At 44.2% G+C, this 25,679-nt stretch overlaps 1 protein-coding gene across 1 annotated transcript in view; it reads left to right on the forward strand.

Annotated features, from left to right (window-relative positions):
* The window catches only part of ABCA12 (ATP binding cassette subfamily A member 12), a 78,160-nt gene that overhangs the window by 47,291 nt on the left and 5,190 nt on the right, over positions 1-25,679 (forward strand). The window contains exons 27-50 of the mRNA XM_042822362.1: positions 44-113; positions 214-348; positions 1,044-1,196; positions 1,935-2,112; positions 3,687-3,905; positions 4,536-4,732; positions 5,300-5,460; positions 6,766-6,990; positions 7,227-7,365; positions 8,641-8,893; positions 10,080-10,166; positions 10,880-10,973; positions 12,475-12,602; positions 13,522-13,609; positions 14,911-15,016; positions 17,477-17,531; positions 17,897-18,074; positions 19,741-19,856; positions 20,433-20,592; positions 21,876-22,144; positions 22,764-22,974; positions 24,249-24,358; positions 24,912-25,056; positions 25,199-25,333. Coding sequence (XP_042678296.1) covers positions 44-113; positions 214-348; positions 1,044-1,196; positions 1,935-2,112; positions 3,687-3,905; positions 4,536-4,732; positions 5,300-5,460; positions 6,766-6,990; positions 7,227-7,365; positions 8,641-8,893; positions 10,080-10,166; positions 10,880-10,973; positions 12,475-12,602; positions 13,522-13,609; positions 14,911-15,016; positions 17,477-17,531; positions 17,897-18,074; positions 19,741-19,856; positions 20,433-20,592; positions 21,876-22,144; positions 22,764-22,974; positions 24,249-24,358; positions 24,912-25,056; positions 25,199-25,333 — 3,612 coding nt within the window. The remainder of the gene's footprint in view (positions 1-43; positions 114-213; positions 349-1,043; positions 1,197-1,934; positions 2,113-3,686; positions 3,906-4,535; positions 4,733-5,299; positions 5,461-6,765; positions 6,991-7,226; positions 7,366-8,640; positions 8,894-10,079; positions 10,167-10,879; positions 10,974-12,474; positions 12,603-13,521; positions 13,610-14,910; positions 15,017-17,476; positions 17,532-17,896; positions 18,075-19,740; positions 19,857-20,432; positions 20,593-21,875; positions 22,145-22,763; positions 22,975-24,248; positions 24,359-24,911; positions 25,057-25,198; positions 25,334-25,679) is intronic.

Here is a 25,679-nt window from a genome sequence, read left to right on the forward strand (position 1 = left end):
CTAATTAACAAATTCTTTGTTTTCAATTTTGTTTATTCCACAGAGCCTGTTGTCTCCAACTGCATTCAGTTATGCAAGTCAGTACATTGCTCGCTATGAGGCACAGGGCATAGGTATGTTTATTGAGAAGAAAAATACGCTTGGAGCTTCCATGGTTGTGACATTCCTTTAACTCATACGGACTCTCTTGTGCTTCTAAACTCCTTTCTGCAGGTCTGCAGTGGGACAACATGTATAAATCTCCAATGATTGGAGACAACACATCCTTTGGCTGGATGTGCTGGCTCATTCTGATTGACTCTCTCATTTACTTCATCCTGGGATGGTATATAAGAAATGTATTCCCAGGTAAGGATGTGAAGCACTGAGGCTGTTGATGTATTGTTTCCTTTGGAAAACAGTGAGTAGTACAACACTGACTGATTCCATGATCCAGGCACTCAGGCACATGCAGGGCACCCCTGTTCCTAGAACAGTGAAGCCATTTCTTGGAGGATGTGTTGAGAGTATTAACGATGCTGGGTTAAGAGAGGACTAGGGTTCCTTCTGCTCATCATGTGGGTAGGTGGAACCTCTGAAGAAGCTGAAGCCAAGGACACAGGAGAATATGATTGCTGTCTGGTTGGTGAAAATGAGAACAGAGCATGTTAGCCAGCATTTGTCAGTTGAGTGATTTTGTGTTACGTTACTTATATCATCCGATTTCAAAAAGTAATTCCTGCCTTGGGCAAGAGACAGTACATTTGTCTTTTGCTTTTCTTCCCCACCTAATGAAGCAGTCCGCTGGCACACAGAAATCTACCCAGTGGAAAATGTAAAGTACTCCAGCCCTCTGGCTAGAAAGATACTCAGAATAACAAATGAGCAAATGCTTCCTATTGTGCCAATTAGGGGAAAATCCCTTCCAAGTATCAGTAGTACATGAAGCATATCAAGAGAGGAGAGATCTCCTTGGAGTTCGTTTTTGTTGTTTGGAGTGTAGTCCAATAGTGGTGCTTCCTGCAGAAACAGATGCCTGAATGAGCTTCCTCTTCTTCCTGCAGGAAGATACGGCATGGCTGCTCCCTGGTATTTCCCACTGCTTCCATCTTACTGGCTTGAATACAACTGGCTCCCTTTCTGGAGTGAGAAACAAAGAGGCTTCATCTTCAGCAAGCTTGTGTTAAGGAAAGAAGCCAGCCCCAGCAATCAGATATGTATGTGGATACTGACATATGTTTTAAGTAAATAAAGCCAAATTTGAGAAGGGCACCGTGCTCAGAAAGCATAATTTTATGTTAATCCTTACTTTGTAGCACAGGGAAAACTGAAAATTGTTACTTACCCAAATGGAGATTTGGCTTTTAAATTGTTTTTTCTTCCAATTCGATGTGGAAATCCAGTGCTGACATTCACATGCATAGGTGTGTATACTGTAGTTGAGAGGATACCTTGGGTTCATATACCTCACCCTACAGTGCTCTGTGTAGAAATACATTTTTGTTTGTGAAAGCAAATACAGAATTCCCCTTGGCAAGAGGAATGTCTGCTGCTTTGTCCATTTCTTTAAATATTTAGCCTATAAAATATTATGAGATCACACGTACAAACTTTCCAGTTCTGCCTAACAGAAGGTAACTCAATAGCTTTGCTGTATTTCCTCTAATTTCATATACTTGTTTAGTGTAGATGAAGTCAGGTGCTCTGAAACATCTAAATGTAAGACCTTTTCAGAAGAGAGAGATTAATGCTTCTTGTCAGAAATTATAAGAAGTTGCAGGAGTGAAAAGGAGAAATGTGGGAGAGCTCAAAATGTCTCAGATCCTATGAAATGTTCCCTGTGTTCCTCATCGAGAGTCAACTGCTTCTGCTATATTGTATGCTATCAAAAGCCTTGCTTATCTCTGACCTGAAAAAAGGTAACTGTCATCTAACCCTTCCCTTTGGTTTTGAAGGTGCCCCCCCACCTCATCTGGAGCCAGAACCCACTGATCTCACCTTGGGAGTCTCCCTCCATGGCATCACAAAAGTGTATGGATCCAAAGCTGCGGTGGACAACTTAAGCCTCAACTTCTATGAAGGGAATATAACTTCCCTGCTGGGACACAATGGAGCTGGGAAAACGACCACCATGTACGTGTCCTTTAAAGCTGGGATTGTTTTGTACCGTTGGGCTCAGCTGGGTAGATATGAGAGCAAGTGGGGCTTTTCAGCATTGGGAAGCTGAATGAAATGCTTTGTTAGGAGCATTTCATTCTTGTAGTTTCATCTTACTCTCAGATGACCTCAGCAGTCCCTTCATCTACTAGAACTGAAGGTCCTTTTCTGCTTAGGAATATGCCTTTTAGTCTGGTAGGATCCCTGTAATACACAGCAGAGCAATTGTTCCAGCACTTTGTTCCACGAGGCTTTGGTGCCTGGGGCTGGGTTGCTCTGAAAGATGTGGGTAGCCTGTGCACCTGCCAAATTTGAAGTGATATTAATATTAGTGAGAAAGTCTAATAAAGGTATATTTCAACTGTACAGACTCGTGTGTTGGCTGGGCTGGAATTGCAGTAGGTTAATGCTCTGGCCTTCCAGCCCTTCCAGCATTGCCATTTATAAATTATAGTTTAAGGTGTTGGATAACATCACTGGATAACCTGTGGAACTTGATTTCTCTACTGATATCTATGTATGCATCACTCTGAAAGCAACATTAAGGTGATAAATAGAAGCCCCAGAAGAGCCAAAAACAGTAAGACAAGACAGATGTGTGCTTCATCTCAGCTTATTATAAATTCATGTCATGTCCTCATAGTAAGTGTAGGCAAAGGTGATGTACAGAAAAATATAATAGCTTCTTGAAACTTAGTGCAGGCTTCAAATCCTGAGTAAGGTCACAAGGTACTTCTCCTCTCCTTTTTAATGAGAGTTAAAAGTCCCAGGAGAGAGTGCAACTCAGGGATGGTGAAGGGCAGTCTGAGGTGCATCTTCTCCTTTTACTCCCTTGCAGGACAGCTCTAAAACCAGCCTGTATTGTACAGGTAGTCATTCCACGTAGAAGGTGTTTGACTCAGGTCTGTTAGGTACTACTTGGTGGGTAATAATTAGCTTGAACTAGACAAAATTGCTGCCCTCGCTGAGGTGCCTTGTCAGGATGTCCTCCCCCATTCCTTCTTCATAATGGCAGTGAAATCAGCTCTCTGCGCTGTGATGTGGTTAGCATGATGAAGATGTGGTTTTCAATCTCTGAAGTGGTTAGCAGTATGAGACCGTCTGGATACTGCAGACAAACCCCAAAGAATGAAGAGTAACTGCATTCTGTGAATTCCCAGTGATTCAATTGGAAGTGAAGGGCATTCATGAGTACTGATGTAAAGGAACATGCAGTGGTCTGACTTAGGGAGGGAGAGACCTCCCTAAGGAAGATAAAAGTGTATGTGAAAAGTAGCCAGAGCTCAGTGTGTGAGCTTGGTACTAGCCCTCACAATCCCACAGACAGGGGGAAGGAGGACGCTCTTTGATGTTAATTGGGCACTGCTCCACCAAAGCATGGAGAGACTGTAGAAGAAGCTGTGTTCAGTGTTTTCTGGCTGCAAGGAGTGTGCTAGTGGTGGAAGGAAGCTTGGCAAGTAATGATAACTACAGGAGAGTGGAGAAAAAGTACTTATGGCTTTCTCTTTTTTTGTTTTTAACTTCCTTTTCTACTTATTTTTCCCTTTCAGATCTATTTTGACCGGGCTGTTCCCTACATCATCAGGCACTATCGTTGTCTATGGCAAAGACATCAAGACTGATCAGGAAGTTATCAGGAAGAACATGGGTATCTGTATGCAGCACAACGTGCTCTTCAACTACCTCACCACGAAGGAGCACCTGCTGCTCTATGGGTACATCAAAGTCCCTCTCTGGAGTAAAGAGGAGCTCTACCAAGAAGTTAAGAGGTATGAAAACAGCAGGGTGGGAGAAGAGAGAGTGGTAGTAGTACCACTGCAAAGCTCAAACGAATGGTTTTGAGCATTGTTGCAAACCCAGCCTGGAGTTCAAATAAATGCCTTGATCTGACTGGAGGAGTACACTGAGTGCTGAAATCTGTGGCTGTAAGAAAACAACATTTCTTCTCCAGGAGTTTACAAGCTTCTGTGGCAGTTCTTTGGAGATGCCTAAGGGTCTGATCCTTGCTTCTTTACAGTTTTCCCCAAAAAGAGATTTGATCAACCAGTTAGAAGATGATGCCAGCTTTACTGGTTCTGCGGAGAAGTGAAACAGCCAAAACATCCCAGAGAATTTGGATTTTGGTGATCTCTGTTGATGAGGTTGAGCCTTTAACCTTAACTTGTCAGATGGAAACTTTGAAAACGTCCTAAAGAAAGATTTTTTTAAAAATTAAAATCTCAGTGGCTGAGCTACCTACAGGATGAATCATCTCAGTGCACTCTGACCATTCAGTAGAGCAGTCTGTACTTGAGCAGTTCTTCATTTGCAGTTATGCTTTTTGGATATTTTCAAATATTCTGCTTTTAAAAGTTGCCTGAAGGGCAACATTTGGAGATTGTTTTTTCTTTGTTTTGAAGGACTTTGAAGGAGACTGGACTCTACAGCCATCGTCATAAGCTGGCTGGCTCCCTGTCTGGTGGGATGAAGAGAAAGCTGTCTATAGCTATTGCTCTGCTGGGTGGATCGAGGGTAGTGATCCTGGATGAACCAACAACAGGGGTGGATCCGTGCTCTCGTAGGAGTATTTGGGAAATTATCTCCAAGAATAAAAAAGGTACTGTGATGAGATGAGATGCTGCCCAGAGGCAGAGATGCTTTGTGTCCTGAAATTATGGTGTCCCATCCTTAGACGTGTCGATACCCCGTCCCTGGAAGAGTTCAAGGCCAGGTTGGATGGGGCCCTGGGCAGCCTGGTCTAGTATTAAATGGGGAGGTTGGTGGCCCTGAATGTGGCAGGGGGGTTGGAAATTCATGATGTTTGAGGTCCCTTCCAACCCTGGCCATTCTGTGATATGGAGTGGTTTTGAGCTGTGAGTTTTGGAGAGCATCGAGAACCAGTTGTGGGGGACTGGAAACACCTTGTAGATCCTCTAAATTCATTCTTCATTCTTCTTGTAAATTCACAATGTCATTTGATAAGTATCTTTACCTTAGTGCATATTTTACAATAATATTTTTCAGCTCCTCAGTAATGTTACTTTTCATCTAATTATTATTAATTCCATAAAAATGCAGATGATTTTCACCTGAAACTCTACATCATTCAATGCAGCTTTCACCTATCTCTTGTAATCCTGTATGTTTGTTCTGTGTGGGTTGACAGCAGCTTCTTCTTTTCCAGGCAGAACCATCATTCTCTCTACGCATCACTTAGATGAAGCAGAAGTACTGAGCGACCGAATTGCCTTCCTAGAGCATGGAGGGCTCAAATGCTGTGGGTCTCCATTCTACCTCAAGGAAACTTTTGGTGATGGATATCACCTAACGCTCACAAAAAAGAAGGTTCGTGTCAGAGTTGGTCCTAAATCTTCAGCCTCATCTTAAGTTAAATGTATGCTTTTATGATAGGCATCTTGGGTGGGAAAATAAATCATTTGGAAGCAAGGAAGGAAGGAAGGGAGTCATAGTAATCCAACAGAAATGAAGTCCATTGCAAAAGGTTCTTATCAGTCTTAAATTTCTGCCATGAAATAGTTATTCCAATTTAATTTCTATTCCAATCTAATTTCTGTTTTGAAAGTAGGACGTGTTGGGTAGCTCTGCTACCCAAAGATAAGCAGAGGTATGAATCTGAGCCTTCTGTGACCCAGGTGAAGTCCTCTTCATCCTCCCTTCCCTGCTGGACCCTAGCTTGTTTTCATGTCCATTGTGCACATCTGTTGGCAGGAGCTGAGAATGGTAGCAGTCCCTAGTGGTTGTGTTTGATGCAGAGGGGCACCAAAGATCTACGGAGGATCTGCATATGAGCATGCTGCTTCTCAGGGAAGAGATACTAACAGAGCATCTTCCTTGAAGCAGAGGGACACTCTCCAAGCCAGTCCCCAGGGAGGCCATCAGACCTGCCTCTGGGGCTCTCAGAAGCAGGAAATTCATCTCTCTGCTCTGTTGGGGAACAGGGCCTCCTTGATAGTTAAAGGCAAGGGTGGATCCAGTGTGAGTTCTGAAGTTCAGAGTTGTCAGATCCATTGATAGTACCTGACCTGAGGCAAAATGTTCTGCTCTTTGCAGGCAGGGCAGAACTCTGCTCTTAAAGCATTTATTACAGTGCTGTTGGCAGGCCAGCACACTGAATAGCACATGAATACCATAAAAGATCAGCTCCTCATCCAAATCACTGGCAGCGTCTATGGAGAAAATGAAAGGAGATCCTTGTGCAAGCCCTGTACTTCACAGGAAAACAATTGTGTTTGTGCTGGCAGGCACGTTCAGGTGTGAATTCTCCCATGTGGCTGGACTTTTTCTCTTCACTGTAAACACTCTAGCTGGTGCAAAGTGGTCCATCTGTCCTAGGCCCGCTATGTCTGCACAGTAAGGCGTGGATGGACCAAGCTGGGCTCAACATAGTCCAAAAAGTGCCCAGAGCTCCTCCTGAGTACAACAAGGGGCAGGGAGTCTGTGCCACATCTCCTGAGTCTTGTTCAAATGCTGGAAACCCGGGTTCATCTCCTTTTGGCTTTAAAAATGAAATGCTGCATGTCTGTGCTGAGAGCACCCACCATCAGGACATGATCCGAGCTGAACCCTGCAGCAGGAATTTTGACAGCAGCAGCTTCTGGTTGAACAAAGAGTGCTTTCCTCCTTTTTCAGAATGCGATAGAGGAGTGTGACACCGCAGCAGTGACCTCCCTGATCCAGTCCCACCTCCCAGAGGCTTATCTCAAGGAGGATATTGGTGGAGAGCTCGTGTATGTGCTTCCCCCCTTCAAGTCCACAGTCTCGGGGGCTTACCAGGCACTTCTCAGAGCCCTCGATACCAGCTTGAGTGATCTCCACCTTGGTTGCTATGGGATTTCAAACACAACTGTGGAAGAGGTAGGTGGTGGCAGGTTTTGGATGTAGGAGTAACAGGGAAGGGAAGAAATTGGTTTCGTTACTCATTGTTCTATAGTTATGAATATGGGAAGGTGTAGATGTATGCATAAATTTATGCATCTAGTAGTGCACAAAGCATAGCACCGTCTCACCTCTCAGCATTTTACTTAGAGAGTGAGATGTTGGAGTACTGAGTATTTTTGACCAGTTTCCCTGTATGTTTTCTTGTTCTGTAGGTATTTCTCAATCTGACAAAAGAGCTGGGGAAAGACCCACAAGAAGATGCAGGACCATCCCAGCGAGGGCCTGGAGCCAGTGGCCAAAACGGCGGGGACGAAATGTCTGTGAGCACGGATACTTTCACAGAAAGAGATGGTACTAAATTACCTCCAGGTTCTAATCCAGATTTGTCAGAGAATGCAAACAGTGACAGATGGACTCTTTCTGGTTTAAAAACACACTTCACCCAACCAGAAACACAATGCCACTGATTCCCTAGAAGCTCAGCACTCTACGGTTGTCTAGATCCACTGGTTTGGAATGTCTGAATCACAGAACAAATTACAGAGGGGTTTTGTTTGCATCCGCCTCCCTTTAAATTGATTCCAGTTTTAATCTAATCAAATGCAGTGTGTGGGTGAAGTAGCAAATGTATGGCTCTGAAAGCAATTGCTGTAATTGATGCAGAGAATTATTTCTACGCAATTAGTAGAATTTGAGAGAAACTTCATGGGAAAAGCAGCACAGCTCTGAGCTCCATCCTCCCCACTGCTTTTTGTTCTGTCCCAGCGACTGCAGTAAAAGTCACACAGCAAAAAGGGCCACACATTGGGATAGATTTACCTTCAGAAGAGAATCAGCAGTGTCTGTGTGTTGAGGGTTTGAGAGCTGCCCAAGGTGGCATGGTCCCAAAAACATCCGAAACATCCCTTCTGACAAACTGGAGATGTTTTTTGCTTATGGATATATCATTTATAGTTAAGGAAGCTGCTAAGGGACAACACAGAAGTATTTCTGTACTCACTTCTCAAAGCTGACCTGCACTGTAAATGAGCAAATCCGTAAGACGTAACACGGATGCATAGAAAAGTATTTTATGATACCCCTAACAAGAGCACTGAAGATGATTTGCCTTTTGTTGTATTATACAGGTTAATATTTCATAAAGAGGAATAGGTTACATAGGGTTCAGCTCTGCTTTTTTCATGCTGCAACCTTGTCTATGCATGTGATTGATTAGTTTATATGCCTTGTTTTCTTGTTCCCTAATGAATTCCCTTATTGATTTGCCTTGGGACGTCCTTTCTGAATGATAAGAATTTTCAGTTTGCAAATACAAAAGTTGTAGCTGAGTAGAGAGGGTGCAGATAACTTCTTGTATCTGGAAGTCTCCTTTTGTCTTGCAGGATGTCAAAATGTGCATGCTACGTGTGTGCATTTGAAATCAAGCAAAAAACTGGTGTTACGTGTCATTACTTGAGCCAAAACCTGAATTCTGTCCAAATGGGGTACAGTCCAGCTCACTAGTTTTGATTTTTCCATCTGAAAAGGAGAACAGGCAGCCAAAGTAACTCCCAAGTTCCAGTGAGCATCAGTTCTCTGCATTTCATGAATACTGATCCGTGGCAAAATGTGTTCTTTTGTACCCAGATCAGCTCCTGATCAGATCTAAGAGCCTGCAGGGTTTACCATTGCTGCTTAAGAAGACATCAGCTTTATTCATTAAGAGATTCCACCATACCCGGCGCGATGTGCGAGGCTTCATTGCTCAGGTCATCCTCCCAGTCCTCTTTGTGATGGCAGCAATGGGACTTGGAACGCTGAGGACTAAGGAGACCGAATACCCAGAGCTGATTCTTTCCCCCTCTCTGTATGGCACGTCAGATCAGGCAGACTTCTTTGGGTGAGTGGTGTTCCTTTTCAGCCTTCAACCCATCAAGGCCCAGTTCTTACTGTCAGGATTGTTCCTCAGCAGGTACAGCAGAAAGGTGTTATGCAGATAACACAGTGATAAAATCCTCTTCCTAGGGGTGTCTCTTGGAGAGATGGCTCGGCTCACGCCAGCAATCAGAAAGCTTTGGAAAAACAATCTGTAAGCTGGGATTAATTGTGAAATATGTGAGAAATACTCTTTGTTGTGTTTGCCGTTGGAGCCATCTGTCCCTGTGACATCCATCCTGCCTCAAAATGGTTTTTAAAAAGTGTTCAATCTTCCCCAATCTGAAATGGAGGTGCAGCATTAGTTGGGTCCAACACTGCAGCTATAGGATCAAGTTCCATCTGTCCTGTGAGCTGTCTGATTGCCTCTCTGTCAGAACAGGAAGATGTGCTGCTGTCCTGTCCAGGACTCACTAGTCCAAGGCATGCAGTGAACTGAAGGGCATGATTAACACATCACCACTTACTGATTTAATTGTGCTTAAATATCTGGTTACCATAATGAATACAGTCTGTATCATTCTGGTTTCATGAGGTAAACTGCGTTTCTCCAGTGGTTCTTTAGAAAGCAATATGAAATCCATCTCTAATGTCGTTACAAATCACCCATCTGCTGTCAGATGTTCTTTCCTGGGACTGCTCATGCCTTTCTGCTTCAGTACTGCTGGATGGGCAGATGAGCCACGTGTCTCTGAGTCCTCTGTTCCTAAGGCTCCCTGCTTCTCCTGGTAGATCACTGCAGGGGAGACAAATGCATTTTCCTGAATGACCTAAAGCGAATGGACTTCACTGGTGTCAGAACTGATTGAGATGAGGAGTCATGTCTGGAAATGTCTGTGGATCCTTTTTCCATGGAAACAGAGTTTTTGATTGTTCAGAAGTTTCTCTGTATGTTGCTTTGATCTGGAGGCAGTGAGTCACAGGGGTAGATGTGCAACTATAGGCAATGAGCAGCTCTTTTAAACCTGTGTGTCTGCCCTCATGTGCTGCAAGGACTGAAGTTGTATGCAGGGCTAGCACCAGGACATTTATTTAGCATCCTAAATAAATCCCATTTCTTTCAGACATCTTTCCTCTGCTCAGTGGTGATGGAAATATGCTGAATATTTTCCTTTTTGGTTTTTTTTGTTTGTTTGTTTCTTAAATTGTAGGAATTTCAATGAAACAACAAATGCTTTAGTTGCTTCGATGCTTTCTTTCCCTGGGACAGATAACACATGCATGAATGAAAGCAATTCGTAAGTACTTCTTGTCTTTTTATTTCCCATTTAAATCCTGAGTCTGCAAGAGAATTGATGTAACTCCGTTAGCCACCAGACCTCTTTCCATCCTTGATTGTCTGCAGAATTTTCATATGTGGATGCTGGAGGAAAAATGTTTCTTGCCTCTTTCCAGACTGACTTACAGATTCTTTAAGCACGCTGCAGATATCTAAGCAGCCTTTGGCAGGCTGGTGCAAGCTTGCTCTGCTCATGGCTACATTCTCAGCATAGCTATTATTCATAAGTCAAAGCTGTCCTATGAGGACTGGTCTCTTTGGGGCTCTGAGGATGAGTTTTCAATAGTAACACAATCCAGGGCAGGTTATGTACTCAAGTGTGCCTCACATCAGCACGCAAATGTTTATGCTGAGTATTTGTAGAGGCTGCTGTCAGTATGGCCCATTGCAGCACTTTCCAGGTGTATCCCCTATTTCTGTATTGGAAGATGATTTTGGCTTTGGCCAAGTGCTGCGGGAATGAAGCAGTGTCTGGGTTCTTTCTAATCAGCTGGATGAATGCAGGCAAGGGGAACTGTGCTGAAGGTTCTCCACCAAATCAGTGGGAGGACAGGTATTTCCAGAGCAGGCAAAAGGAGGTTTCCTTTTCTGCTGAAGCCTCTTACTGCCATCTTAGTAGCATATGCACTTCTGGCTATAGAGACCCTCAGAGGAGAATGTGTTCATTTTCAGGCAGTGTTTAAATGAAGACATGCTTGGCCCATGGATCACCACTGGAGACCCCTCAACAAAGTATTCTGCCTGCAACTGCACCGATGGCATCCAGGTAATTGGAATAAACCCAAAAGAGAGGGAGTTTGGTGGGAAACCAGCAGGTTGTGAATGGGGATCTGTGGGAACTTGGTATTCAAAATCCCATCTCTCCCTTTCTGGTCGTGTTGATTTTGTACTTTGGATAATGACAGAGTGCACCAGCTTGGGGACAGGAAAGGAAACAGTAACCTCAGAAGATTTGCATGCTCATATATCTGCCTTGCTCACCTCTATAGGAAGAGACTTAATGGTGTTTTTGAATGTTGTATGATTGTCCCATTTAGCAGAGGTGAGTGTATATTCAAGAGGAAAATTGCATTTTATACAGCACTGTCATTATATGAAAGCACAGCTATTACTGCTAGAATTTAACTGTATGCAAAGTCTACTGGATCCATCTGCTTTTGCACCATTCCACGTTATGAATAGTGGTGATTAACAATATTAGTTATTTGCCTTGCAGTAGTACATACAGGACCAGATATGGGTCCTGCTGAGCTCCATGTCTTTAGATGCATAGGGGGGAAAGGCAGACTAAAAAAAGTTAGAACTTAATATGTCCAGATTACGTTGATCTCTCCTCCCCACAGTGTTGTTCACCTGTCTTCAGCTTTATTCCAGAAAGAAACCAAACTCCAGGCACAGCATGATACTGTTTGTAAGATAAAGCATGTACTTAGTCAGAAGTTCCTAGACATTTCTTCAAGCACAGCCATTTTATGCACTTTACTGGGCATGTACTTAATTTCACATCGTTAGAAGTACTGGCATCAATTCTCTCTTAAGTCAGGGTAATGTTCAAAGCTGATTCTCACCTCTAACAGGCACAGGCAGGTGTTCCTCAGCATGAAGGCAGCTGTTTTGTGTATTCTGATGTAGAGTTTTGAACAGATACACAATAGGGGAGGCCAGGATTTTTGTTATGGATGAGCTGAAGGAAGCAGCCAGCATGCTGTCCAGTGGAGGACGTTTCAACCTTATGAAGCAGTCAATGCAATTTTGACCCTCAGTGTGTTAAATTCTATATTCGGGACTAATCCAAGGTTTCTCTGAAGCTTTGAAAAATATTCCCAATGACTGACAGTAAAGTTAAAATGTAAAGCGTAGCTGCTGTGAAATGCAAGGTGAGAGTTTGAGGCCACCGTGGAGTTTTGTGCTCCGTGAGCTGTTTTGCCTTCTGCCGTTGTCAGTGCAGTCACTGCAGCTCTGCTAAAAGGGATCAGAGTTAATTCAGGAAAAATCTTCCTGCCTAGCATGAAGCACATTTCAAGGTCTCGCTAATGTCAGTGAATCTGAAGTGTAGACTGAAGCAAAGGTTGTTTTGAAGCACCTCTCTAAATACACCGAGAACAGCACGCTGGGTTGGATGCTGTGCGTCTTGGCCCTGTGGTTTCTCTAAGCACTGGTCCCAGGACCAGAATGTCACCTTTGTCAGCTCTCAGCCCTGTCCTGTTGTGTGAGGTTTACAGTTAAAGCACAGTCACTGATGTCTTTGTTCCCTTGTCTCCTCTCAGACGTGCCCACAGAAGAACTATACCCCCCCTCACAGAAGGACCTTCTCTACACGAATGCTTTATAACGTTACGGGGCACAACGTGGAGAGCTACATTCTGGCAACCACCAAAGACTTCCTGCAGAAACGGTATGGCATGCATCTCCATTCTTTCTCTTAACTGCACTACGAGCATCCTTTTAGACTTACATCCCTGTACTTAAAGAGGGGATGGTGTAGGCAAGGCTTAGCAGGACCGCTTTGCTGATAGCTTCTGTGAATCTAGTGGAAGGAGGTAAAATGCACTAGAAGCATAGAGTTAAAGATAAAGGTTTTGTCTAAGTGATCTGCTTGATCATAGCAGAGAGCATCTGGGGATAACGTCAGTCACCCAATGAGCTGGTGGCTGGGGCTGTAGATGGGCTTTTGTCTGGCTCAGAAATGTTTCTGAAGAGGAAAATCTGACACAGCCTGTCATGAAGTAAAAAACCCTGGGGAGAGATTCTCCTCTAGGTTTAATTGTCTGGAGAGTCTTGGTGTGCACTTCACTTAAACAAATGCCCATGTTGGATGGAGGTGAGAATTGAAGTGTTTTCTTGCACAATGGGGCTGTTAGAACTATTATTATGTCTGGAGCCTGCAATGCAGCTGCACAGCATGTTGTAGGGCAAAAATAGCCTGCCACTGAGGTTGTCAAGGAATACGTTCACCTGTCCATTGATTTAACCTGAGCTGCTCATCTTCTGGAAAAGAAGCAATCATCTTGTTTCAGTGTGGTAAGTAAGCATCTCCAAAGTACTTCTCAAATTGAGGCAGTTTTGTGGTAACACTGCTGAGTTTGTTTCCCTTGTTTTCTCCAGATATGGGCTCCTGCAGCAGTGTTGGCTTGGCATATCTCACGCCATGTAGCGTGATAAGTTCTTCTCTTTCAAGTCAGTCTACAGTTGAGACTATGGTGCCATGCAGTGCATGTATGCCTCTGAGGAGCCCATGCTAACATACACCAGCCATGCTGTTACAGCTTCTGAGTGAACGTAACAGTGCATTTCCCTCTGGATTTTTCATTCAGGTATGGTGGCTGGAGTTTTGGGATGCCTTTGACGAGAGATCTCCAGTTTGATATCAAGCCAGTGCCCCCCAGCAGAACACTGACCAAGGTAACTCACTTCCACTGGAGTGATGTTGAGTTTGGGGATATTTTAGAAGAGAGAGGGGAAACATCTGAAATCTTGCAGCTTGGCATGGGAGAGATGACTTTCAGTTCATTTTCTCTCCTCTTCCCGTTCTTCTTTATTGGTCTGACTTCTCTTGCGGATAGGAAACAATTTTTCTGCTGTCATAATTTTATTACCCAGATGTGAAAAGATTGGTTCGTGGCACCTTTATCTCATGGGAGAACGTATGTAGCTTTGCTAGGGCTGGCTTGTACATTCTGATTTACCCATTTCTCTGTTTCTGCTCAGTGAAAATGTTGTAACACATCAGCATTAAAGGCACTAAGGCTGAAATCTGAGGTAGGAGAGAGTTGCAGATGAGTTCCTGTTGTTTCCATGCTAAACTTAGCTTACCAGGAAAGTGTTCCTGCAAAAGCAGTGCTGTTCTCAGAGGTGTTCCCAGTCAAAGGGAATTACAGGATTCATTGCTTATTGTTTTGCTGATGCTCAGAGCTCATGTAATCAATTTTCAAATGTTTTCACCCCTTCAATTCTAGATCTGAAAGCTCTTGCTATTTGCTAATCACGTGTCAGATTAGAAACCTGAAACTTTGGTAGCACTGGAAGCAAGGCTGACTTCCAGCCCCCTCTTTCTTTAGCAGTACTTGCTCTGCTAGGGTAAGAAGAATGAAGTCACTGAGCATGTAGAACTTGGGGATATGCAAAGGTGGGTGCTGTGGGCTGTATTGAAGCCTGTAATCTTAATAGCCTAAGCCCTTTGTGCTTTAGAAGTAATTTACACCTCTAATCCGGGTGCTGCAAGTGGTTCCTAAAGAGGGTAAATCCCCACAAAGTGCATCTCCTCTGGTCTGCAAGGCCCTCAGTCCTTGCAGTTCATCGTGGTTTTGGCAAAAAGTGATCATGACTATAGGAAGGGCTGTTGCTGAATGAGAAGAGCAGTGTTTTCTGCCCTAAAATAATCTGATCCCACTTGCTTTCAAGGGAAGCTGATGTTTGATAGAAAAGAAACCACGTATCTGTGGTTTTATATCACATATCCAGTTAGTTCTTTTCCTCTCCCTCGGAAGGCAAATGAAGCTGATGGGACTGCTCATGTTTTAAATGAAATGTGCTTTTATACTCATTTGGTACCTGATGTGGTTTAATCATGGGACTTTAGCTCGTAGAGCTTAAGTCTTGAGATAACAGCTACGGGCTGATTCATTTGTGCAAGAAGAACAAACCAAAATGTTATCAGTCACAATTTATCTCCCAATTTGTTTCAATTTCTCCGTCGTGTGCAGGTGTGGTACAATCCCGAAGGTTATCACAGCCTTCCAGCCTATCTGAACAGCTTGAACAACTTCATTCTTCGAGCTAATCTGCCAAAAAATGAGAGTTCCAGATATGGTAGGTGTCCCTTCACACAAACAGGTAATTTCTCCCCACTGGGGGGGGGCTTCAGTGAGGTCGTTTTTTAAAACTCCAAATTATGCAGATTCCTTTAAAGACAGCACTGAGAAACATGAATAAATCACTTATTTCATTTGTCTTTGTCAAAGACCCTAGGGAGCTGGAGAGGGAAGACCCCTGCTCCTGTGTAAAACGCTCGCTTCATCCAAAAAATGTCAGCAGTTGGTATTTGATTTATTGCTTCTCGTTGTGGCACTTTTGATTAGTGCCTCTTATTTATGCATAGAAAGGCTCCCTCAGATTGTTTGCAGGATGCCCCCCTGATTTTCTGTGACAAATGCTGCCCTTCCGGCCACACTGCGGCCATGCCAAGCCCCCTCACCTGGGATGTTCCAGGTGGCAGTGAGATAGCTGAGTGTCTCTTTGCTCATAAAACTATTATTCCTCAGTGATCTGAATTTAACTACAATGGAAAAGGCATCTGCTGAAGCTTTGAGTGCTATGCCACGAATTCAAGACGCAGCAGAATGCTGATTTCAAGTCCAAGCAGTGCATCTCTCTCCCCACCTCCGCATATTGATGCACTGCAGCTCCCCTCACAACAAGCAAAAGCAGCACCTTGGCTCCACAACCATCCTATGAATAAAGGCTCGTGCCTTTGAGACTCACAGGGTGCCTCGAGGTCAGGGGGTTCAAGCTTGTCTGTATGCAGTGGCAAAGCTGCAGTCCTTGCCAGCGTGCAGAGACAGGAGCTTCCAGCAGCAGGAGCATCCCAAAGCAGCTGAATTATTAAGCAGTGATGCTCACCCCACCTCTGAATTCCCAGCGCATGCATTGTGGGAGCAAAGCTTATGTGAACAGTCAGAAAGTTTTCACAGGGAAAGTTTGGTACCAGCAAAACAGCAATTTTCAACGGGAAAGAATAGCAGCAGTTTTTATTCCATCTGTCCTGCTGTGTATGCGTGTTGGTTTGGTTGGTTGTTTTTTTCTTTTCTGAATGAAATGCTTAGTAGTAAACGACCAGGCAGATAATTCTCCACTTCCCACTAATGATCCAATTCATAGAATGGGGGAAATAAAATGAATGGATGAGGATAGCTCCCCTGGGGTAGTGTAAATCCAGTTTGAAATACAATTGAACAGACGGTCTGCGTGGTATGTCCCTGGCAGCTAAATCTATTTGTTGTTGTGACAAATAAATGACAGTTTAAGAAGCACTGAAAAGGCCAGATAAAAGCGTGTTGTCATTTCAGCAGTTTGAAAGAGGTGCCAGTCCTGCTTCAGTACATTTGACTTAGCATATCTTTAAAAAAGAAAAAAAATACATAAAGAGCTTTTTACCCTGTCACTAAGCAAGTCATAATAGCTTTTGACTTTCGTATATTGTGCTTTCTCTTCTCTCAATCCCAACCAACAAAAAAAGAGTAAGCATTGAAATGGAAATTCTGACTTCTAGCCTAAGCTTCAGCACAGGAAAATGGCTTTATAGTGAAGCATTAGCAGATTAGACAGACGGTATCTTTCTTTCTCCCTCTTTTAGAGAAGGAAAACATTTCCTGGCTGTTTGTGGGGCTCTATCAGCAGCCTCAGATTTCAATTCTATTTTGCTCACTGATGACAAGGCTGAGGATTTTTCCCTCCATGGAATGTATTTCCTGAGGAATCTTCCCTTTCGAATCTATTTGCTTGGTTTGGCACCTGGTCGGCTACAACTGCAGTCTGCTCTTTGCTGGCCCTCGTGCCAGAGAGTTCTGTTCTTGTTTTAGGGAAAACAATCCCAAATACTCCCCCCTTGTGTAGCTGCCAAAAGTCAGGCACCAGGAGAGTTTAAATTTCAGAGTTGCTATGTCCTAGCAAATCTTTTTTTGGATTTTATAGCAGCTTGAGGTTCCCCAGCACCCCCTGAGAACTGAGGAATTTATTTAGGTGCCTAAATCCAGATGGAGAACCTCATTTTTAGGCATAAAATTTATCTTAAACCCTTTCCCAAGTGTGACCGAGGCTCTGGACTTTGCTGGAGGTTGGAACTGACCCAACAGGGCCCCCCAGCTTCCTCCCTGTAATAGTTTTTATGGGCACTGAACAAGTCAATTGCCACTAGTTCCTTTGGACAAACTGTTTTTCTTTGTTTGTTCCAGCTGCATAAGACAAAATTGTTCTCCTCACTGTCAAAGCATTCTTGCTGAAGTGAAAGATATATAGCCCTTAAAGGTGGGCAGGTGCAGAAGCAAGGCCTAGGGTTTGAATTTCATAGCTGCTGAGCATCAGAGTGGAATCATAGGAAGATGGAGCCTCTCAAAATCCTGCCCAAGGTCACACTGCAGTGATAGAGCAAAAAGAGATTTGGTCTGTGTTTCTTCTCTATTCAGTCTCCTGTATTACTGTCAACCTCGAGAACTGAGGAAAGAAACTTTAAGCTAGCTACTTTTAACATTTATTTTCTTTTTGGTTTTGTAGGTATTTTCTTATCAGCTCACCCGTATCCAGGAGGACAGAGTCAAGAACAAGTAATGTAAGAAGATTCATTCGGCTGATGCCTGAATTGTTCAGCTTCAAAAGAAGCAAGCCTGCTTCCTGGAAACCACTAAGCAGCCTAAATTACTAAATATCTCCCTCCAAATGTGAAAACTGCTCTCATCTTGCCTTCCTTGCCTTTATGCATGAGCGGCACTCTGTATGCCACAGGATGTTTCTTTTTAGGGTGTTTTTTGTGGGATCCTTCATGAATCTGGGGGTGACTTTTTTCCTAGGCATAATAACCAACAAAGGACACTGGAACAGATTCAGGTCCTTTATGCTTCTAAGCTCTAACCAGCTCAACAAGGGAAGCCGACCGCCTCGACTCACCATGTATATCTTTCTCTACTTTCTCCCCAGGCTCAACAGCTTACTTGATATCATAGTTTCAATGTCTGTTCTGGTTGGCTACTCCATCACAACGGCAAGCTTCGTGCTCTACGTAGTAAAAGAACATCAAACCAAAGCCAAGCAACTGCAGCATATTTCAGGCATTGGAATGACAAGCTACTGGGTGACAAACTTCGTTTATGATCTGGTAAATAATTCAAACTCTTAAATGCATCCAGAGTGGCATTCAGCAGCAGGAGGGGGGAAAAGTTCTTTATTTAAAGTTGGTTGACTAGGCTTATTAATATTATCACTACCAAGAGTGTTATGTACTAATTGTTCTCAGAGGCACTGAAGACGATTAAATGTGAACTGCAACACTGGATTTTGCTAAGCGAAGGCATTCCTTCTCTCTTGAGTGTATGCAAAACACTCAGCACATTTATATGAGAGCAGCACAGAACAGGCCAGGGCTTGATTTCGACTTTATCATGCAAGCAGCAAGCAGCTTTTTTGTTAGCTTGCAGGACTATGTGAGTTGTCAGGTGGGTTTTATGCATCTGGGGTAAAGATTTGGGGCTTGAAACTGGAGCCGTTTTGGAAACCCTGCGACCATGGGGAATGACATTAGCAGACATCTCACAGCTGACAGTCCTCTACTTGGCAAAATGCATTGCTTAGTTGAATGCTCTATCAATTGTAAATGTTTTTAAGCCAGGAAGCTTACGTGTAGCTCTGTGCCTTCCAGGTAATGAGCAGGTCGCTTTCTAGAGTGCTGCACTGTGCTGTAAAGATTTGCTACCACGTTCCTAGAGATAGCTGAGCTCCTCAGCGCTGTACTGCATCATGCAGCATAGACATGCCCTTGTACTCTGAATTTTAGTCTCCTTGTGGCAAAGAGGGTTAATAGCACTGCTGGAAAGCATCACATACACAGTATCTGTAGACTGAAGCGCTTTGTGTCTTAAGAACTATCGTTGGTGCATGATGTCAAACCCTCACGAAGCTAGAGATCTGCAAGTGCAGGACTATTTCTGCTCACGAGCTTTGGCACTGCCATCTGTGATGGTGATCAGCTCCACATACCCTATGAGTTTCCATCAGTGCAGTTGTGTTCTGCTAAAATCCCAGCGACAGCATCGATTTCTGAAAATAGGAATTCTGCAAGTGTATTTGAGTGGCAGCCCCTCTTTGATGCAGCCAGAGCTAAGGGCTGAAATCCCTGGGGTCTGTCAGCCATGGCCACAGTCTGGCTTGCCACAGCCTCCTTGAGTCATGACAAGGGGGCTGGAGAATGGGGCAGGTGTGTTTCTGCTTCCCTGATCCAAACCTTGCTCCAGCACTGCATATTTGTAAATCAGCCTGTGGAAGAATCCCCGGAGTCCTTGCCACAATCAGTATTCAGCAGGCTGAAACTAATCCAGCACTCTCAGCAACTTGGTATTTCTCAGTGAATCCCCACCAGGAAATTCTGTTGAATCCCAAAGCTGAGAAAAAGAGGAACCTCTTGAGGCAGACCCATGGTAGGTCTGTAGCTTGACTCTGGGGAGACTGGATTTACAGAGAGCAATGAACTGGCCTGTCTGCAAGGCTAACAGAAAACCCAAAGGGTATTTTTCCATTTAGGTCTCTTTTTCCTCTTTTTTTTTCTCTCCTTATTATTATTTTTTCTTTAGTTTTTTAAACAAAATTCAGCCTATTCAAATAGGCTTCAAATGCAAGACTTCCTAAATAAGACTGAGACACTTACCTGTATTTAGTTTCCTTTAGCTACAACAGTGGGACCCAATTCAGATTTTACTGCTTCTGTATCATTCTAGAAAAATTCTGAAGAATTATTGTCCTAATAACATATTTGTAATATCTTTCTACAGGTACTTTTTATGATCCCTATTGGACTCTCGATAGGAGTTATTTCATCCTTCCAGATACCAGCATTCTGCAACAACAATAACTTACTGGCAGTATTTCTTCTGTTGCTACTCTTTGGGTAAGTGTGAAGCAATTTAAATATCAGAGTGAGGAACTGGATATTGCAGGCTGTGATTTGGGATCCAACAGAGAAATAAGCGGGCTTTCTTCTTCAGTGCCAACTTAGCAAGAGGTGACTCCTTCCAGGAACAGAGCGAGCTAAGCTGCTGTCGTGCCTGCAAGATCTTTGTGAGGATACAAAACATTCCAGCTCACAGTGACAGCTCAGGCTGTAAGCAGATATTTACTGAACTGTTGTGAACTTTTGAGATGCAACAAGGGGAAAACAAACCAACCAAAAAAAAAAACAACAAAAAAAACCCAGGAAAATTCTGGAAAACTTTGCAAAATTGTTTCCCTGACTTTAAGTCCTCCAGGCCCAGCCTATCTGCTTTCAGCCAGGGCTGCGTATCATGAACTTCTCTCAGTTCTAGCAGATATCAAGCCATTTGTCCTCCATTAAGTTCCTGTACTATAGGAGTCTAGTCATTTGCCAGGACAGAACTGTTAAGTTGTCTGAGGACTTTAGTTATTGGTTTTCAATTACTCTTTGAGTTACTGTTCAATTGCTCTTTATGCCGTTGGGGATTTATAGGTATGCAACATTTTCATGGATGTACTTGCTGGCTGGAGTCTTCAAGGAGACTGGAATGGCCTTCATCGTTTATGTCTGTGTCAACTTGTTCTTTGGCATCAATACCATCATTACACACTCCGTTGTGTTTCTGCTCTCCCAGGAAAAAGCTACAGACCAGGTAGGAACCCCAACGGTACCAAGCCTTGAGCGAAACAACAGGAGGCTTCTTGTTGAGTTTGGTGGGTTTGATCAGGTCCTTAGCAGCTTTCTGGTCAACCAAGCAGAGGACAGGAGTTGCAGACTACAGGGTAGACAGGGTGTGAGTCACATACAAATCCTGTTTGTTTGTGTAGATCTGTTCCCCCAGCCAAGATGAGCATGGTGGTGACAGGGGGAAGAATATAACAAGAGAGGACAAGAACTGCCCTTGCTGAGAAAGGCAGGAAGGTGTGGATGTCTGATAGGAGGTTGATGGGAACTTAAACTATAGCTCCATTCTTGCAGTACAAACTTGAGAGTGACAACTGGATTTCATTGCGTTGAGTGTCAAGTGCGCTGCGTTAAGCCCAGCGGTGGCTGCCTGTCATCTCGATCCGTAATGCAATCACCTTCTCCCTGCAAGGATAAAAAACGACCCTGAGACAGTGATGTCAAGCCTTGTCTTAAATAGAGACATCCCTGGGAATCAGTGGAATAAAATGCAAAGTGTACACCTTACACTTAATTATTGTTGTTTTTTAAAGAAAGGGCACTTGCTTTGTAAAACAAGAGCTCTGTTGGATTTTGCTGTGTAGCTAAGCAGCCCCCTAGATTTTAGGGATGTAAGAATATGATCTGCATTTATCCCTCTGTGCCCCAGAGGCAGGGAGTCAGTCTGTCCCCATACAAATGTGCAGCCTTTCCACTTTGCTGTGTGTGCTAGTCTTTTCTTCTGCTGGAGATGTAAGAGCACATAGCTGGGAGACTGCACTCAGCTGCTTTGCCACGAATTAACTGGAAAAGCCTTTATGTCTATGAGAGTCAGATCTTGAGTTTTATGGGGATGTTTGTCTGAGAAAAATGGTTAGGACAGCGCTCCAGAGGAGCAGAGCTGGAGAGCAGGCAGTCCTCTGCAGTGGGTTGATGCAGTGATGCTAATTTGGGCAGCTGCAGGACTCAGCTCTGGCTCATGAGTGGGTTTCTGGCTGCTGCATGCTCTAGGCTCCTGCAACAGGAGCTGGATGCTACTTACTATGGGTGATCACAGCCTCCGAGTTGCCTCTTGACTTTTCTGACCTTGTGTCTGCGAAATGAGCTGTCTCTAGAGCTCTTTGCTCTCAATTTATCTCTGCTCTGAGACACAAGCAAATCCCAATGTAATTGTTACACTTCAGTTCCATAGTGAAACCTATGAATTTATTCCATGAATAAAAACAGTGACTCTGCTCTTGTGGTGTTGCTTTTTCTTTCTTTTTTCCCCAGGGCTTGCGTGATCTAGCTGAAAACTTAAGGCACGCCTTCCTTCTGTTCCCACAATTTTGCTTTGGCTACGGCTTGATCGAACTGTCGCAGGATCAGGCACTGCTGGGCTTCTTGAAAGCCTACGGTGTGGACTACCCTGACAAAACCTTTGAACTGGACAAGACCACGTCCAAGCTGCTTGCCATGTTTATCCAGGGCACCGTGTTTTTTGCCATTCGTCTGACAGTTCACGATGGGATGGTTCAGAAGGTCTGGAACAGCACACTGGAGTAAGTAACATCTGGAGTACCTCGATGAGAACGGGCCGAGCCATCACTCACTGTGTTCTTTCTGGGTAGTCACACACCATCGCTGTCCACTACGAATCCCATGTATTTCCCAGACATTCTGCAAACACAAAAGAATTTTCCTCTGGCAGCAATGCTGGCACCTACCAGTAATGAGGATGTCTTCTAAATATGTGTGTGTTACCAGAGTCCCTTGTTAGTCCTTGCTGGCTCAGGCCTCCCTGTTTCAGGCCTCTGGCTTTGGTGGACTGGTGTTCAGCTGGCTGGTGAGAGGAGTCAGCTCATTGAGAGCCTCTTCTTTTCTCCATTGAGAAGCAAGAACCTGTCCCTGGCTCTGTGAGTGTATTCACAAGGCAGAGCCTGCTCCAGCTCAGAATGTTTGCTGAATAAGAGGAAAAATTAGGCATAAAGGGAACACTGGGTTTTCTTGAATTCCCTGAAAAGATTAAGTAGGAAAAGAGAATAGAAACTGCAAGCCTGTGTATGTTTGCACACCTTGGGATCTCACAAGAAGGCTCCTCAGTACCCCAAACATACAGACCTACTGCTGTCTGTGACTGCTAAACGATAATGCCATAATAACCCTATTTCCTCCTCTTAGGTTCCTGTTTGACAGAGTGCATGGCAAAGCCCCACTTCTGCTGTCTGTGACTGAAGAAGATGGGGATGTTCAGGCAGAGAGGGTCCGAGTAGAGTCCGGCAAAGCTGACTTTGATGTGGTACTGCTTCAGAACCTCACAAAGATCTACCACCTTCCTCACAAACGCATTGTGGCTGTGAAAAACATCAGCCTGGGGATTCCTGCTGGAGAGGTAAGCAAGTTGATTAAAGCTATGGGGAGAGACACTGGGGCAGGTCCAGAGTCCCACCAGCATCTTCTCCCCGGTTGTTGCCACTGTCCCAGCGTGGCTGGAATGGTTTGTTCCACTCTGGCTTCTTCCTTCCTTCACCTTGCACTTTTTATATGTATTAATTCTTGGGGCTGCAGTAGCAAATAAAGGTTGCTGGTAGATTTTGATCACTCACGTAGGAGAAAAGATGGGAGCACATGGAGCATCTCTGAGACCCAGAGGAAAGTTTATAGGGCCTGTGGAGACCAGATCCCATGTCAGGCCGTGAAACTGAATAGTGGGAAGGCTTGGAAGTACTCCTGAGTATCACTGAGCCACAGGGTATATGAAAAGACTTACAGAGCTGGGCAGGAGGACAGCAGCCACATGTGAGCAGTGTGGTCACTGAACTTTTTGGCAGATGATTTCTCCAAACCACAATTGGCAGTGAGGCTTCTGACTCCTGGCAAAAGTCATCCCAACACTGATGGGGCTTGGGGTGCCATTCCCCATCTGTCACCAGAGGCCATGGCCCTGTGCACAGCTACTGTTGGTGCACAGACCTGAGGTGGGGGCTGAACCCTGGATGGATGCCCTGCCTCTGGTCGGGTCCCAGCACACAAGGATTTTCAAAGCAGCTGATCTGTGTTAATGATATCAAAATAATAGTAATTATCAGCACAGTGGTGATTGCTTACGTGACACACCGTTGTGTATCTTCGGCCCTAGCAATAAAATATGGATTTTAGCATGAGATACTGAACTGCACTACGGGGAGCCAGTTCTTAATCTTATTAATGTAGTGCATTAGTGAGATTATTTGACGAAAATCTTGTGTCACGTTGAGGTTTTACCAATGACAGAACAAACCTCACTCACCTCATTCCTATGAATAGCTCTGTTCCTGTCAATGGGAGGCTGGCACAAATGAGATGAGCGGGATTTGGCCTGTCAGGCGAGCTCACTGTGAGAATGCACCTCACAGTAAAAGAAATGACTCCATTAGAGACACGTCCTTGATTCTTCACCATATTAGACAAACGGTCCTAATATACGCTGCGGTATATTGTACCATAAAAAACCTCCATGATAATGTTTGTATGCTCCAAGTATCTCTGCTGCTCTTGCAATTTATCTTGCTCAAGAGGCCAGAGAAAAGAAGTGACAAGCTGCACTGAGCACTCATCTCGGTGCAGTATTTTTGCACTATAAATACAAGCATGGTTGCATTTCTGCCTTTCTGTCTCATAACCCAGTGCTTTGGCTTGCTTGGTGTGAATGGAGCTGGGAAGACAACCATCTTTAAGATGCTGACAGGAGATATCGGAGCATCCAGCGGAAGGTTGCGGGTCCAGGATCATTCTGGGTATGCAAGATGTGATTTCAGGGGAAGGCACATAAGCTAATCAGCCCAGGAATGGTTTATAAGGCTGGATGGCAAAGAAAAGGAAATATGAAAGTTTGAAACAAATTCGAACGTTCAAAACAGCAAAAATAAATAAGACAGGGAATGTAACCCTTTGAAGATGGCAGTGTCTTCATTAGGGTTTGCATTTGCTGTCATACCTTTGCTGTACTCAGTGGTGTTTCTTTCACTTCATTCGCTACAAATGGGATCAGACACAAATCCACAGATCTCCCTGTTCTGGAGACGAGGACTCATCTCCAAGCATTCTTTAACAGGAATAGGCTTGGTGGCAGCTGTGCTGTCTGAAAGGCTGATGGAAATTGGAGAATAACATACTAGACAATGTGGCTCACAAATACAGTTCCTTGCAGAGCTGAGGGCCTAAACATTGAAGATCTGCAAATTCTTAGCATTTTCCTTCAAGGCTCGGGGAGGGGGTAGGAAGCAGGAGATTGCAGAGCGCATTGGCAATTTGGTCTGTTTGAAATGACTCGCTTAATTCCTTACAAAGGTCCTTGAATGACATCACCGAGGCACACTGGTCTCTCTTTGGCTACTGTCCTCAAGAAGATGCCTTAGATGACTTGCTGACAGTGGAAGAGCACATGTATTACTATGCTAGACTCCATGGCATCCCAGAGAGAGAAATCAAAGGAGTAAGTAACACCAAGGCCTGACTTGAAGCATTTTCTAGTTGTCAGGAGCCTTTACATTGATTTAACTAGGCCATCAATGTATATGTATACTGGTAATTAATTCCTGGACTCTGTTGTGAAATCAGTACTCTTCCACCCCTAGATCGTGCTTCAGCTTCTCCACAGGCTGAATCTGATGGCCTACAAAGACAGAGTCACCTCTATGTGCAGTTATGGCACCAACAGAAAACTGTCAACTGCTCTGGCTCTCATTGGGAATCCATCTATTCTGCTGCTGGTGAGAAATGGGGGCCTTGATGGGTGAAAGCTGAGCAGGTCTCCAGTGTCCCTCCAGGGGAACACTTGAACGGTCTTTCTAGACACGGGCTGCAGGACACTCCCCAAGTGTTCAAACTGAATAAAGTAGCCTGACAGCATGTGCATCAAAGGAAAGCTTAGATTCCAGCATACAGATTTGATTTTCCAGCAGGTAGAAGGAGGTGATCGTCCCCCTCTTCTCAGCTCTTCCTCTTAGGAGGAAGTTTTTCCCCCAGAGGGTGCTGAGGCACTGGAACAGGTTGCCCAAGGAGGCTGTGGATGCCCCATCCCTGCAGGCATTCAAGGCCAGGCTGGATGTGGCTCTG

Source organism: Centrocercus urophasianus, unplaced genomic scaffold (genome assembly GCF_019232065.1).
Source record: "Centrocercus urophasianus isolate 14NV4802_14NV808 unplaced genomic scaffold, USGS_Curo_1.0 seq_20, whole genome shotgun sequence".
In the NCBI taxonomy this organism is placed as follows: Eukaryota; Metazoa; Chordata; class Aves; order Galliformes; family Phasianidae; genus Centrocercus; species Centrocercus urophasianus.